General features: G+C 38.3%; 1 protein-coding gene across 3 annotated transcripts; it reads left to right on the forward strand.

Moving 5' to 3' along the window:
• Positions 1–1752: 1752 nt before the first annotated feature.
• On the forward strand, positions 1753–10904 carry LOC119900974 (cytochrome P450 2J2-like). 3 transcript variants are annotated; one of them, XM_038716344.1, is made up of 12 exons: positions 1753–1831; positions 1916–2092; positions 2166–2307; positions 4700–4790; positions 7537–7699; positions 8446–8595; positions 8765–8925; positions 9010–9186; positions 9260–9401; positions 9526–9713; positions 9824–9965; positions 10080–10904. In XM_038716344.1, exons 5-12 carry the CDS (start codon positions 7588–7590, stop codon positions 10253–10255), a joined length of 1248 nt encoding a protein of 415 aa, XP_038572272.1. In that variant the 5' UTR covers positions 1753–1831; positions 1916–2092; positions 2166–2307; positions 4700–4790; positions 7537–7587; the 3' UTR covers positions 10256–10904. The 3 variants fall into 3 exon arrangements, with proteins under 3 accessions (XP_038572272.1, XP_038572271.1, XP_038572270.1); XM_038716343.1 differs by lacking the exon at positions 4700–4790; XM_038716342.1 differs by lacking the exons at positions 1753–1831; positions 1916–2092; positions 2166–2307; positions 4700–4790 and adding an exon at positions 4826–6729.
• Positions 10905–12007: the final 1103 nt, after the last annotated feature.

Consider the following 12007-nt stretch of genomic DNA (forward strand, 5'->3'; position numbering starts at 1 on the left):
GGTTATGTAACATTTCCTTACTGGGGGACTTTGTTCCCAGCCTCCTCCACTCCTCACCCAGATAATGAAAGACACACCACCATCCTGTCTGTAGGAAAACTGTTTTTGAAATATCTTTGCATGGACTTTACTGGCTGGCTGTTGTTCAGTTTTGTAGTTCAGTGTAGTACTTTTGACTGACGTGTTCAGAAACAAGAGGCCACAGCTTTCCACCTGGGCTGTGCCTTTTCTAGGAAACGTCTTCACTGGAGTTGAATACCAAACAATGGAAAAGGTGAGATGAACTTTTTGTTTGTTGTTTTTTTAGACATGCATGAATGCCTCTTCAGAGTAAAGCGATAATAACCAAGGGGAAATTTAGCTTTCAGAAAGTAGCCTTGTCAACATGAAAGGAATAATAAAGAATAACATAAGCTTGCACCTCAAACGTGTGTTGTCACCATCTGCTAATTTGATATCAGTGATTATTCATTTAAAGTTTTAATTTCTGCTATGTAGGTTAAATAGGTTAGAAAATAATGCAGCACCTCCTCGAACCTGATTTTAAATCTCAAATAACGATAGTTACAAACACCAGGTTTAATGTCATTCATTACTGAAGGAATGTCATTTAGAGGCTTTGAAAGTGTTTTTGATAATAGAGTATCTGTGTTTTCATATCAACATGAAATAATTTACAAAGCTCAAAATATATTCAAATAATCAGTGACAAATTGTAGGTAAATACATGAAAAATCAGTACTAATATTTTTAGCATGTTAAGGAGAACAGTTTGTTAAAATCATGAAAATATATCAAAGACAAACTCTGTCAACACAGATTGATAGTGAGCATCAAGTGAGACCAATAGTAGTAATTGTCTACCCTTTATAAGCATTGCATCTGACAAACACTGCCTTCTATCCAGCATATCATTCATATATTAAAAGACTGTAAAAGTCTTTGTGAAACATTTCTTCTCTGGAAAAGTAATTTGTTTTTAAATGCAGCTTGCTCGGGTGTACGGCCCAGTGTTCAGCTTGAGGAGAGGCAGTGAGAGGATGGTGCTTATTTCAGGATACAAGATGGTCAAAGAGGCTCTTGTTAACCAGCTGGACAGCTTTGTTGATCGACCTGTTGTCCCTCTCTTCAAGTTTTAACCAAGGCACTTGGTGAGTATGTGAGAGCATGAGTGTATGGCACCACAAATGAGTTTTATGGTATCAAGCTCCTTAAGAGTAAAACTATATTAGAGTATATAGAGTATTTACCCAAAGTCACAAGGGACAAACCTCTGCAATAGTTTTCTTACTACACTCTGACCTCGTCCTTCTAGGATTGACCAAACTCAGCACAGCAGGGATTAGGGAAAGACAATAGCTTATTCTTTTCAGTGTAGGCGGTCATTAAGTGATAGAGTTCAGTCTTTCCCACAGACTGACAGACAACTTTTATAATGATGTAGCCTATGAAAATGAAACCAACGTCTGCACTGATGAGTTCACTGTCGCTTTATCTAGTCAGTGCTTGTAAAATGTCTACAGCTTCCGCAACTTGTAACAGAATAGATAACAACTCTGTGTTTCTCTGTAAAATGCTGAAATGGATCCTGGAATACCTTCCAGCAACGTATTACGTTGGAGAGGGCCAGAAGTCACTGGAAAAGCAACTTCCTCTGTGAAGCTTTCAATGAGGAACAAGGCAAGTAGATTGTAAAGACATCTTCACATCACAATTGTGCAGAATGTCTGTGGCAAATAAAATAATTTTTGAATACAGCGACCAAAGCTTTTTCAAGTTCCTGGAATTGGACAATGAGGCCATTGTGCTCGCAGGCTCTGCTCAGACTCAGGTAAGTCCTGATCTGCCTCAACTATTATGTTGTGATCACAAAACAAACTGGTTTATTACTGATGTGAGTTTGTCCCATGAATAGCTGTATGACGCCTTCCCTGGCTTGCTGAAGTACCTGCCAGGACCTCACCAGACTGTTCACGCCAACTACAAGGAGATAATGATTTTCCTCAAAAAGGAAGTAGAGAAGCACCAAGAAGAGTGGTACCCAGATGACCCTCGAGATTATATTGATGTTTACCTGGCAGAGATGGAGAAGGTAAGATATTTCCATGAAAGCATGGCTCTAGAGAAATGTCATAAAATAACAGTGTTTTCTGCTGATTGGCCAGAAAAAGGAGGATCCCCAGGCTGGCTTCAACATAGAAACCCTGCTGATTTGCATCCTCGACCTAATTGAGGCTGGGACAGAAACGAGTTCCACCACTTTATGCTGGGGCCTCGTATACATGATGCACTACCCAGAGACACAGGGTTAGTATCTTATTTATAAGCACAGAAGTATTATGAAATTATAGATGGTTTGGCGCTATTTCAAGTGTATAAAGTTCAGCAAGCTGCCCATTGTAATCTGTGTAGCATACCTACTTTACTGTTAAATAAAAATGAATATTAATTATTCAGAAATATTAATTCATAACTCTCGTTTCGGGGCACCACCTGAAGATTTGCTGTCCGCCCAAGGCTTTAGGAACCTTGAGTATAGCTTAGTAATTATCCAATTATTTCCTAATGATCAGTTCGTAGTAATTGCTTAATCATTTCTATAAGTCAATCTCATATCGAAGGCGTACATCCTCCGTTACAGTGACCTGGAGTTAAACAATACACACACACAGTTCCTGTGATTTGGGTGAAATTTATTAGAACTAACTGTGTGAATAAATGAGGTTAAATATACTTCAAAGAATTAAACAATGGCTAAACAAAACAAAGTGCAGACAATGGGAATGGTGTAGTTCAATGTGAATCTAGTTGGTCTTAGTTATTGTGGAGACGGATTTGATAAAGGATTAAAATAAAGCAGAGTCTGCTGAGAGGCTGTCCCTTAACTGCAATGTCTATTTTAAAGTCTATTTGCATGTACTTCAATCAAATACCTTCCCACAATCAAACCTTAAATGTCATAAACAGTTATGCCATTCTTAGTTTTAAGCACTTGATAAAAAGAAAAGGAAACAATTACTTAATCTTTGTCATGATTAGAATGGTTCCCATTTAAACACATTTTCAGGATGGAAGGAAGTTAACTAACATTTCCTGGATAATATTGGCTACATATAGTACACTACATACAGTATTGTTACATTCTTACTTAGAGTGTGTGTATATATGTGTGTGTGTGTGTGTGTATAAAATTATACGAACAATAAAATACAGAGTGATTACATTAAACAGCAGGAGAGACATTACAAAACAGGAACCTGTAATACTTAATTTGTCCTATGGGGTAACACTGATTCCACGAGAGAACCATTGATCCTCTCACTAGGGAGGAAATACTTATTCAACATTAAATTCGAGCTGGAAAATTAAGTAGCACAGGATAATACTTCCGTATCATCACTTCTAAAAGAAGTGTCAAAGTGTTGGGAATACAGCATTAGTTAAAACATATTGAAGGAGTGTCAGTGATCATTGCTGAAAATTAAAGAGCACTGCAAAATTTACTTATTTGTGGTTTCTTCTTTTCAACAGCAACAACATGATAATATAACTACTCAAATTTACGTGGAAAGACCTGCTAAGTAACTTAACAAAGATTATTTAATTAAACAAGGTAATAGGCAAGTTATAAGGAGACAATATTCATTTGTCCGCACAAAGGAATTCGCAGCGTCCTTCTCTGGTGTCTGTCTTATCAGTTTCACATATCTGCGTGAGAAGGAAGGGGCAGGTTAAGAGTCCATGTTAATGGCTCTTTGGTGGGGTATAGAACCAGGACTGAAAGAAAGGGGTTCTTTTGATGTTTGGAGTAATTAGAAAGGGGGGCACTGTTGCCATGGTTTCCCTGCCATTTGGCTCGTCCTGGGGAGTGTCGGACACTTTTATGGTCAAGGTGTCTAGGATGTCTCTCAGAATACAGTTTGTAGTCTTTGTCTGTTTGAGCTTGTGCAGGTGTATGTCTATACCCCAAAGCTGTCTTTTCCTGTGCAGGTCACAAAGGCCAAATCTTGGGAGGAGGCCCCCTTGGGTAAAATAAACAATCTCACCTTTCTCTCAGGGGACACAAAATGAGATATTATTGATCTTCCTTTTTAGCATAAAATAATTAAAACACACTGGCTGGTCCACCACATCTGCTTCCTCATTCAGAGAAGGTCCAGGCAGAGATACAGAGTGATTGGACAGTCTCGTCAGCCCAACATGGCCGGGCGTGTGCGTAAGACGAGCACAACCACGATAGTTTCACGGGAACACACCCGCTTATCGCCACACCTTATGCTCGACCAATGTTTCTGCTGACTGTTCAGAAAAAAACCCAAGAAAACTGGACTCTGATAGTAACTTGTTTTAACAAGCTAGGTAAAAGGTAATGCCCTGGCAGTGGCAAATAGCTTTGGTTTTATATTTGATTTGATTACATTAATGTCTACAAGAAATATTTTATTGCTACTGTGTAAATGGAATACTGCTGGTCAAAAGCACCTTATTTTTTTGAAGTGTTTACAAACATAAAAGTGTGCAATACTCTATTTTAGAATTCAATTAATCACAAGAAAATCATGCGATTTATTGCGATTAAAAATTTTGATCGTTGCCCAGCACTAGTTTTTATGCACATAGTGTATATTTTTGATTTAGACATTTAGTTTTTGATTTAGACTTTTAGTTTTAATTCTGACCCGATTATCCCTCCATACAGTACCAGATTTTGAAGAGTGCCTTCTTTGTTGCTGTGATGCGAGTCTTGTTTAAACACAGAAGAATGTACACACATTCAAACCGACCTGTGGGTAAGTGATGAAACAAAGAATGACCTGCTCAGAGTAACAATGAATCCAACTAGGTGGTATTGTTAATTGTGACGATGCACAACTCTGAGGTCTCAGAGCAGATTGAGTCACTTAGTGGTCACTTTGGCCTTATGGCAAGGTGCTCCATCATGCTGGAAAAGGAAAAATATTTTTCTTACACAAGGTTTTAATGTAGGAAAACAGCCCACAAAAATTAAATTGCTGTAACTGGAATTTTTATAGCCTACTAGTTGTAAGCTATGACGTATACTTGTAAAATCCTTCTATAGGATTTGTTCACAGGAGTTTGAACATCACCATGGTACATCGATAAGAATGTAGGAGGGACAAGTGTTTCAGTTTAAGCCATTTATTTCCACTACGCACACCTGAAGAGCAATAGGAGATGAAGAGGCTTGACGGTTATAGTTTTCTACAAATAACGAAGGATTACAATACAGTTAACCAATGTCTAACATAACACTTAACAACTAGGTGCCTAAAAATAAACATTTGTACTCTAACCAAAGGGTGAAGGTAGGCCTACCACTACTGAAATTATAAAGTACTACCTAACAAGACATTCATTTAACAATTACATAATCTAAGAAATTCATCATGGACTAAGTTAGGTTATACTGTTTCCTGCCTTTCCTTAAGAACTACAATTAACAAACCATGTGCACTGCGCACTTACACACAATGTGTCTCAAGGCAAACAATTAAGATGAAGATTATGGCATCTACTAATATATATCAGTGAAGCATTCAATCACATCCAGTTTACAAATAATCATTAAGAGACAGCAAATGTGAAAAGGGCAATAAACTCACACACACAACCATAGGTATATATCTGAATCTATCTCAGAGACACTCATGTGTTGTTTGTGTTGCTGCCAACCAGAATAAAGGGAATGGGTGGAGCTTATAAAGTAGACCATTGATTAGGAGTGATATATCAATATTATCCTACCATTAAAGTTTTTATTTATTGTTATAATATTAATACTAATAAACTAATTTAAACAAGTTCTTCCTGCAGGTTTTGGAAAGCGCATCTGCACTGGACAGATTTAGATTTGTGTTTTTGTCTGAATTTTGTCTATCCCTTAATGTAAACAAGACATTTCAACTATAAATTGATGCAGAAAGGGCAGAAATTGGTGCCAAAAACTTCACCAGAATGCAGGAAATCTTAAATGCTCAAAGTTTTGTTTTTTACCTGATGCCTGACCCAGATGAACACTTAAAGCCCCATGTTCAGTGCATGGCCGTTAGAAAGGTAGCTATTTTGAGCTCATGAAACAGTTATCTACTAAACACTTCCATTATATACAGCTGCATAAACTTCTATCTACAATACAAGTCAAAGTTAAAATGTATTTGTGGAAAATGTGTTTTATGCTTTAAAATTTTTATTTACCTTTCTTTGCCAACTACATTGTGATGCTCGTACTGATTACTGTCAAATTACTTGTATTAAAATGATTGAAAAGAGCTATGTGTACTGCAGTGCACATGGAAACAGCAGCAACAGCTTGAAATGTTCAGGCTCCAGACTTGTTTTTCTCTTCAGAGGCCCCCAAGAGTCCACCAGTGTTATGTAATATTATTATGTAACATTTTGTAACGTTATTGGGGCCTTTGCACTCAGCCTCCTCCACTCCTCACCCAGATACCGAAAGACACACCACCACCCTATCTGCAGGAGGAAATCTGTGATTTGCAGGGAGCTTTTTAAAATATCTTTATCATGATCTTTCAAGCACTTTTTGAGTGCATGGACTTTACTGGATGGCTGTTCTTCAGTTTTGTAGTGTTAGTTTTGACTGATGTGTTCAGAAACTGGAGGCCACACAGCTTTCCACCTGGTCCCTGGGCTGTGCCTTTTCTAGGAAATGTATTCACTGGAGTTGACTTCAAAACAATGGAGAAGGTGAGGTGAACAATTTTAGATGCACATCACCGCATCTTCCTAGGGTAGAGGTTAAATATCCAAAGGGAAATTTGGCATACAAAAAGTAGTCCTGCCAATATGTAGAGGAAAAGGAATAATAAATTGTCAAGGAGGTTGAGATTCCAGCGCTCCAACAACCATGCCTCATGGGGCTGTGGGGCAGAATAATAAGACTGTAACTCAAACGTGTTTTCTCACCATCTGCCAATTTGATATCAGTGATTATTAATTTAAAGTTTTATTTTCTGCTGCTTTATATGTTAAAGAGGTTAACTAAATAATGCAGCACCTCCTCGAACCTGATTTTAAATCTCAACTAACAGTGATAGTTACAAACACCAGATTCAATGTCAGTCGTTACTGACGGAATGTAATTTAGAGGCCATAAAAGCGTTTTTGACAATCAGATTTATTTAACTGTGAGTTTTCAAAGCAACATAAAACAATTTACAAAGCTCAAAACATGCAAAATAATTTGTGACAAACTGTAGGTAAATATGTGGAAAATAAGTACTAATACATTTAGTATGTTTAGGAGAACATATATATTTATATTTAGTATGTTAAGAACAACACTGAAATCATGAAAATATATCAAAGACAAACTGCATCAACACAGAGGAACAGATTGACAGTATTATGAGCATCAAGTAACACAAACCTTTTGTATAATGTATTTGTCTACCCTTTATCCCATTGTTGCATTGGACAAACACGGCTTGAAAGAATATCAAAGTATTTTTAGAACACTTCCTCACTCTAAAAGTACTTTGTTTTTAAATGCAGCTTGCTCAGGTGTACGGCCCAGTGTTCAGCTTGAGGAGAGGCAGTGAGAGGATGGTGTTTATTTCAGGATACAAGATGGTCAAAGAGGCTCTTGTTAACCAGCTGGACAGCTTTGTTGATCGACCTGTTATCCCTCTCTTCCATGTTATCTTCAAGGGCCTTGGTGAGTACTGGAGACCATGAATGTATGGCACTATATCTTATATATATATATATAAAACTCAGTTCACATAGGACAAACTACTATATTGTTAATGCAGAATACATATAGTGCGATATTTTGTCCTCTATATTGTGACCTCGTCTTTCCAAGATAGACCAAATTCAGCACAGCAGAGATTAGGGAATGACAACATATGTCCTCCTAAGTGATACAGTTCATAAACACAGCACAATACATTTTTCTCAAACTACATTCAGCAGTTGTTGTGCTGGTGTAGTGGTTGGGTTATGTAGGGCAGTAAAGCACACACACATTTAGTCATTAGCTTTAACTCACTGTTTATCTGGTAACAGAGGTTAAAGGTCAGTTCTTCATCACAGCCAGTCTCAAAGCCTCAAGCTTCACGGAGGTAGCACATGCAGATTGTTAATACGTTTTTGTTTTTTGCATATAACCAACATAGACTATACTAAATGTTTTGTACATTGCTCAAATCGCAGCGACGTAGCACAGGGCGCCCATGCTACACACAGGTCTCCATGGCAACAATGTCCATTACACTCTGGAAAATAGACTAATTAGCCAACATAATAAAATAAATAACAGAATAAAAAATTAAACAGATGACTGATAATAAATCATTTAAAATGTAATTTTACAATGTAATACACAGAGACAGTGATGGCAAGTGGAATCATGAACTTTGCTACAAAGGGACTGTTTTCTTTGATAAAACATTCCTGCAGGCATAGCTTTGAGCAATGGTTACCTGTGGAAGAAGCAGAGGAAGTTTGCCAACACTCACCTGCGTTACTTTGGAGAGGGCCAGAAGTCACTGGAAAAATACATTGAAGTGGAAAGCAACTTCCTCTGTGAAGCTTTCAATGAGGAACAAGGCAAGTACATTATACAGACTCAGCTGTTAGTTCATGCTACTTGACTACTACACTTGCTAATAATGGACTGCCATCACATCATAATTGTACAGAATGTCTGTGACAAATAAGTGATTATACATCCTGATGCAATTTATCATCACTTGAGTTGAATTCAACATATTCCCAGGAAGGCCATTCAACCCCCACTACATCATAACGAATGGAGTGAGTAACATCATCTCCTCTGTGGTCTTCGGACACCGTTTTGAATACAGCGACCAAAGATTTCGCAAGTTCCTGGAATTGGACAATGAGGCCATTGTGCTCGCAGGCTCTGCTCAGACTCAGGTAAGTCCTGATCTGCCTCAACTATTATGTTGTGATCACAAAACAAACTGGTTTATTACTGATGTGAGTTTGTCCCATGAATAGCTGTATGACGCCTTCCCTGGCTTGCTGAAGTACCTGCCAGGACCTCACCAGACTGTTCACGCCAACTACAAGGAGATAACGATTTTCCTCAAAAAGGAAGTAGAGAAGCACCAAGAAGAGTGGAACCCAGATGACCCTCGAGATTATATTGATGTTTACCTGGCAGAGATGGAGAAGGTAAGATAATTCCATGAAAGCATGGCTCTGTGTATAATGTCATAAAATAGTGTGTTTTCTGCTTATTTGCCAGAAAAAGGAGGATCCCCAGGCTGGCTTCAACATAGAAACCCTGCTGATTTGCTTGCTTGATCTAATTGAGGCTGGGACAGAAACAAGTTCCACCACTTTACGCTGGGGCCTCGTATACATGATGCACTACCCAGAGATACAGGGTTAGTATCTTATTAATAAGAACATTTTTCTCACAATTTTCTTGTGAAATTACAGATGGTTTGGTGCTTTTTCAAGTGTATAATGTTCAACAAGCTGCCCATTGTAATCTGCTTCCTCATTCAGAGAAGGTCCAGGCAGAAATAGACAGAGTGATCGGACAGTCTCGTCAGCCCAACATGGCCGACAGACCCAACATGCCTTACACTGATGCTGTCATCCACGAGATTCAAAGGATGGGGAATATTGTTCCCCTTGGATTCCCTAAAATGGCCAGTAAAGACACAACACTGGGAGGATACTTTATACCCAAAGTAAAGGACTATTTACCAAACTCACCATGGGATGAATGTAATAAGTTGTAAGATTTGTAAATTATTCATACACAGCTGATTTCAACAGCTCATGAATCTTTTTTTTTCAGGGCACATTTATTAGTACAATCCTTGCATCTGTGCTGTTTGATAAGAATGAGTGGGCGACTCCACATGTCTTCAGTCCTGAGCATTTCTTGGATTCAGAGGGCCAGTTCCGCAGAAGAGATGCATTCTTACCGTTCTCAGCAGGTTTGCTCAATACTGTTTAGCTTACAAGAATTTCTAACATACAGTAGTTCATGTCAGAAACATGTGGGTTAAGAATATGCTAACCTACAGCTGCTGTCGACTGTTTCCCTGCAGGTAAACGTGTGTGTTTGGGAGAGCACCTGGCCAGAATGGAGCTGTTCCTGTTTTTTTCATCTCTCCTCCAACGCTTCACCTTCTCTCCAGTAACGGGCGAAATGCCCAGCTTAGAGGGCGTGCTGGGCTTCACCTATTCCCCTGAGGAGTTCAGGATGCACGCCTTGCCTCGCTGATCAATGATCTCAATGATCTCTCTGAGACAACAGTCAAAGATCCTAGATTCAAATCTTTTTTGTATGTCATCTTCAATGACATGATGATCAAATATCTGACTTTCTTCTGAAAACTAGCATGTGTGATATGACCACCCATATGACCAAAATAAAGTCATGTAAAAATAAAGAAAATCACCATGTCTGTGAAGGAGATGGACATTTTCATGTTGTAAGTCAAAGACACCTTGATTTGCTTATTGTTTGAAGACCAGCTTTGTCACCTTTGATTTGGTTCTTACAGGTAATTAGACCACCTGTACTTCCATTATTTTGCCTGTGTAGACCTCTTCTTTTGTCTGCGTGGGTGCCTACCGTCACAATTGTTTAATTTTTCCCTGACTTTCCTGTTAGTTTTATTGCAACTGATGGGAAAGCCTACCTTACACATGTGTCATTAGCACATGGCATTTGGTGACTTCAATGAAAAAAAGAACTGAAAACACCTGCGTGAGAGTACCGGGGACTTTGAGATCATAAATAACAGCTTGCTACTAATGTTACAGTTAACTTTGCACGTGTAACGTTTGTTGTAGTGGTAGCTAATACATTCTCACTTTGAATGAAGATGTTTAAAGAAACTAAATAAAAAATATTGACTGTCCTACAATTTCATTTGACATGGAAAATGAAATATACTTATATTGATACAGCATCTGTCATAGGTCTGAATGTGTGAGTGAGCATATTGGGGTAGGATTCATCCCTCATTAGGAGGGTCTGGCATTTAGGGGAAAAGAACGGTTTGTCACATATAATCTTAGAACTATTGTGACTGTTGACATTATTGTAACTATATATGTTTTCCCCATGTAAACTCAATAAGATTGGTACAAAATTATTTATTTATCATTCACAAAAACAAATGGGCCGACGAACGATAAAGCTGGGTCAGGCCGCTGCCCATTGATTCATTTTCTATACTGACTCTGGGCTGGCCCAATCACATCTCTTACTTCTGCCCTCTGTTTCACGTGTCAGAAGCAGAAGCATGGTTCAGAGCCAAAAATCTCAATAAAATCTGGGTATGCTGCCCATTATGTCAAAATAAAAAGACATGTAGTAAGGTTAGAGGTAGACATGAGCCAGTATGATATCGGTTTCACGGTTTTATGGTTTCAGGTCTAAAATGTGTTAATTTTAAATGTCTGGGTAAAAACTATTAACTTTATTCCATTGAAAACAATGCATTTTATTTTTAAGCAACAACATTCAGTTTACTACTGCTGCTACTTATAATATCAAATAATGCCATAAAATCAAATATTGTTATTTCAGTGTTGATGCACGACAGAGAGAGCACAAGTGTGTGTCACACACACACACACACACACACACACACACCAGTCTACTGTACGCTGCTCTATTTTATTGGACTGCATTGTGGTTTTTGATTATATTTAACTATTTTAGCATTCCGACTGACTCAGGCTTGCCTGACCTGGTTTTGTTCAGTGCAGTGGTGCATTGCTCATACAAACCTAAGAGGCAGATGTGATCAAAAGTTTCTTGAAGGTCTTCATCATATTAAAATTGACTGTACACAAGTACAACACTATATATTAAAATAACTGCAAAAAAAAAGGCCTCTCCGTCTCAAAGTCCTGGGCTGAATTTCAGTTCCAGGACATCCCTGCACGCCACCATAGATATTCCCTTTGCTGAGTGGTTGTTGTTGTGTGTGACACAGACACATGCGCCAATCACAGCATG

This window comes from Micropterus salmoides, unplaced genomic scaffold (assembly GCF_014851395.1).
Source record: "Micropterus salmoides isolate LMB-PRFRI ecotype aquatic unplaced genomic scaffold, ASM1485139v1 Ms_hic_scaffold_13, whole genome shotgun sequence".
NCBI lineage: Eukaryota > Metazoa > Chordata > Actinopteri > Centrarchiformes > Centrarchidae > Micropterus > Micropterus salmoides.

Bases quoted from the DNA above. Each gene is read 5' to 3' on its own strand.
- LOC119900974 (XM_038716342.1), top strand. From the start codon at position 6,547: ATGATCTTTCAAGCACTTTTTGAGTGCATGGACTTTACTGGATGGCTG. The intron at 6,730-7,536 runs GTGAGGTGAACA...TTTTAAATGCAG, and splicing joins ACTTCAAAACAATGGAGAAG to CTTGCTCAGGTGTACGGCCC. The intron at 9,402-9,525 runs GTTAGTATCTTA...TTCCTCATTCAG, and splicing joins GCACTACCCAGAGATACAGG to AGAAGGTCCAGGCAGAAATA.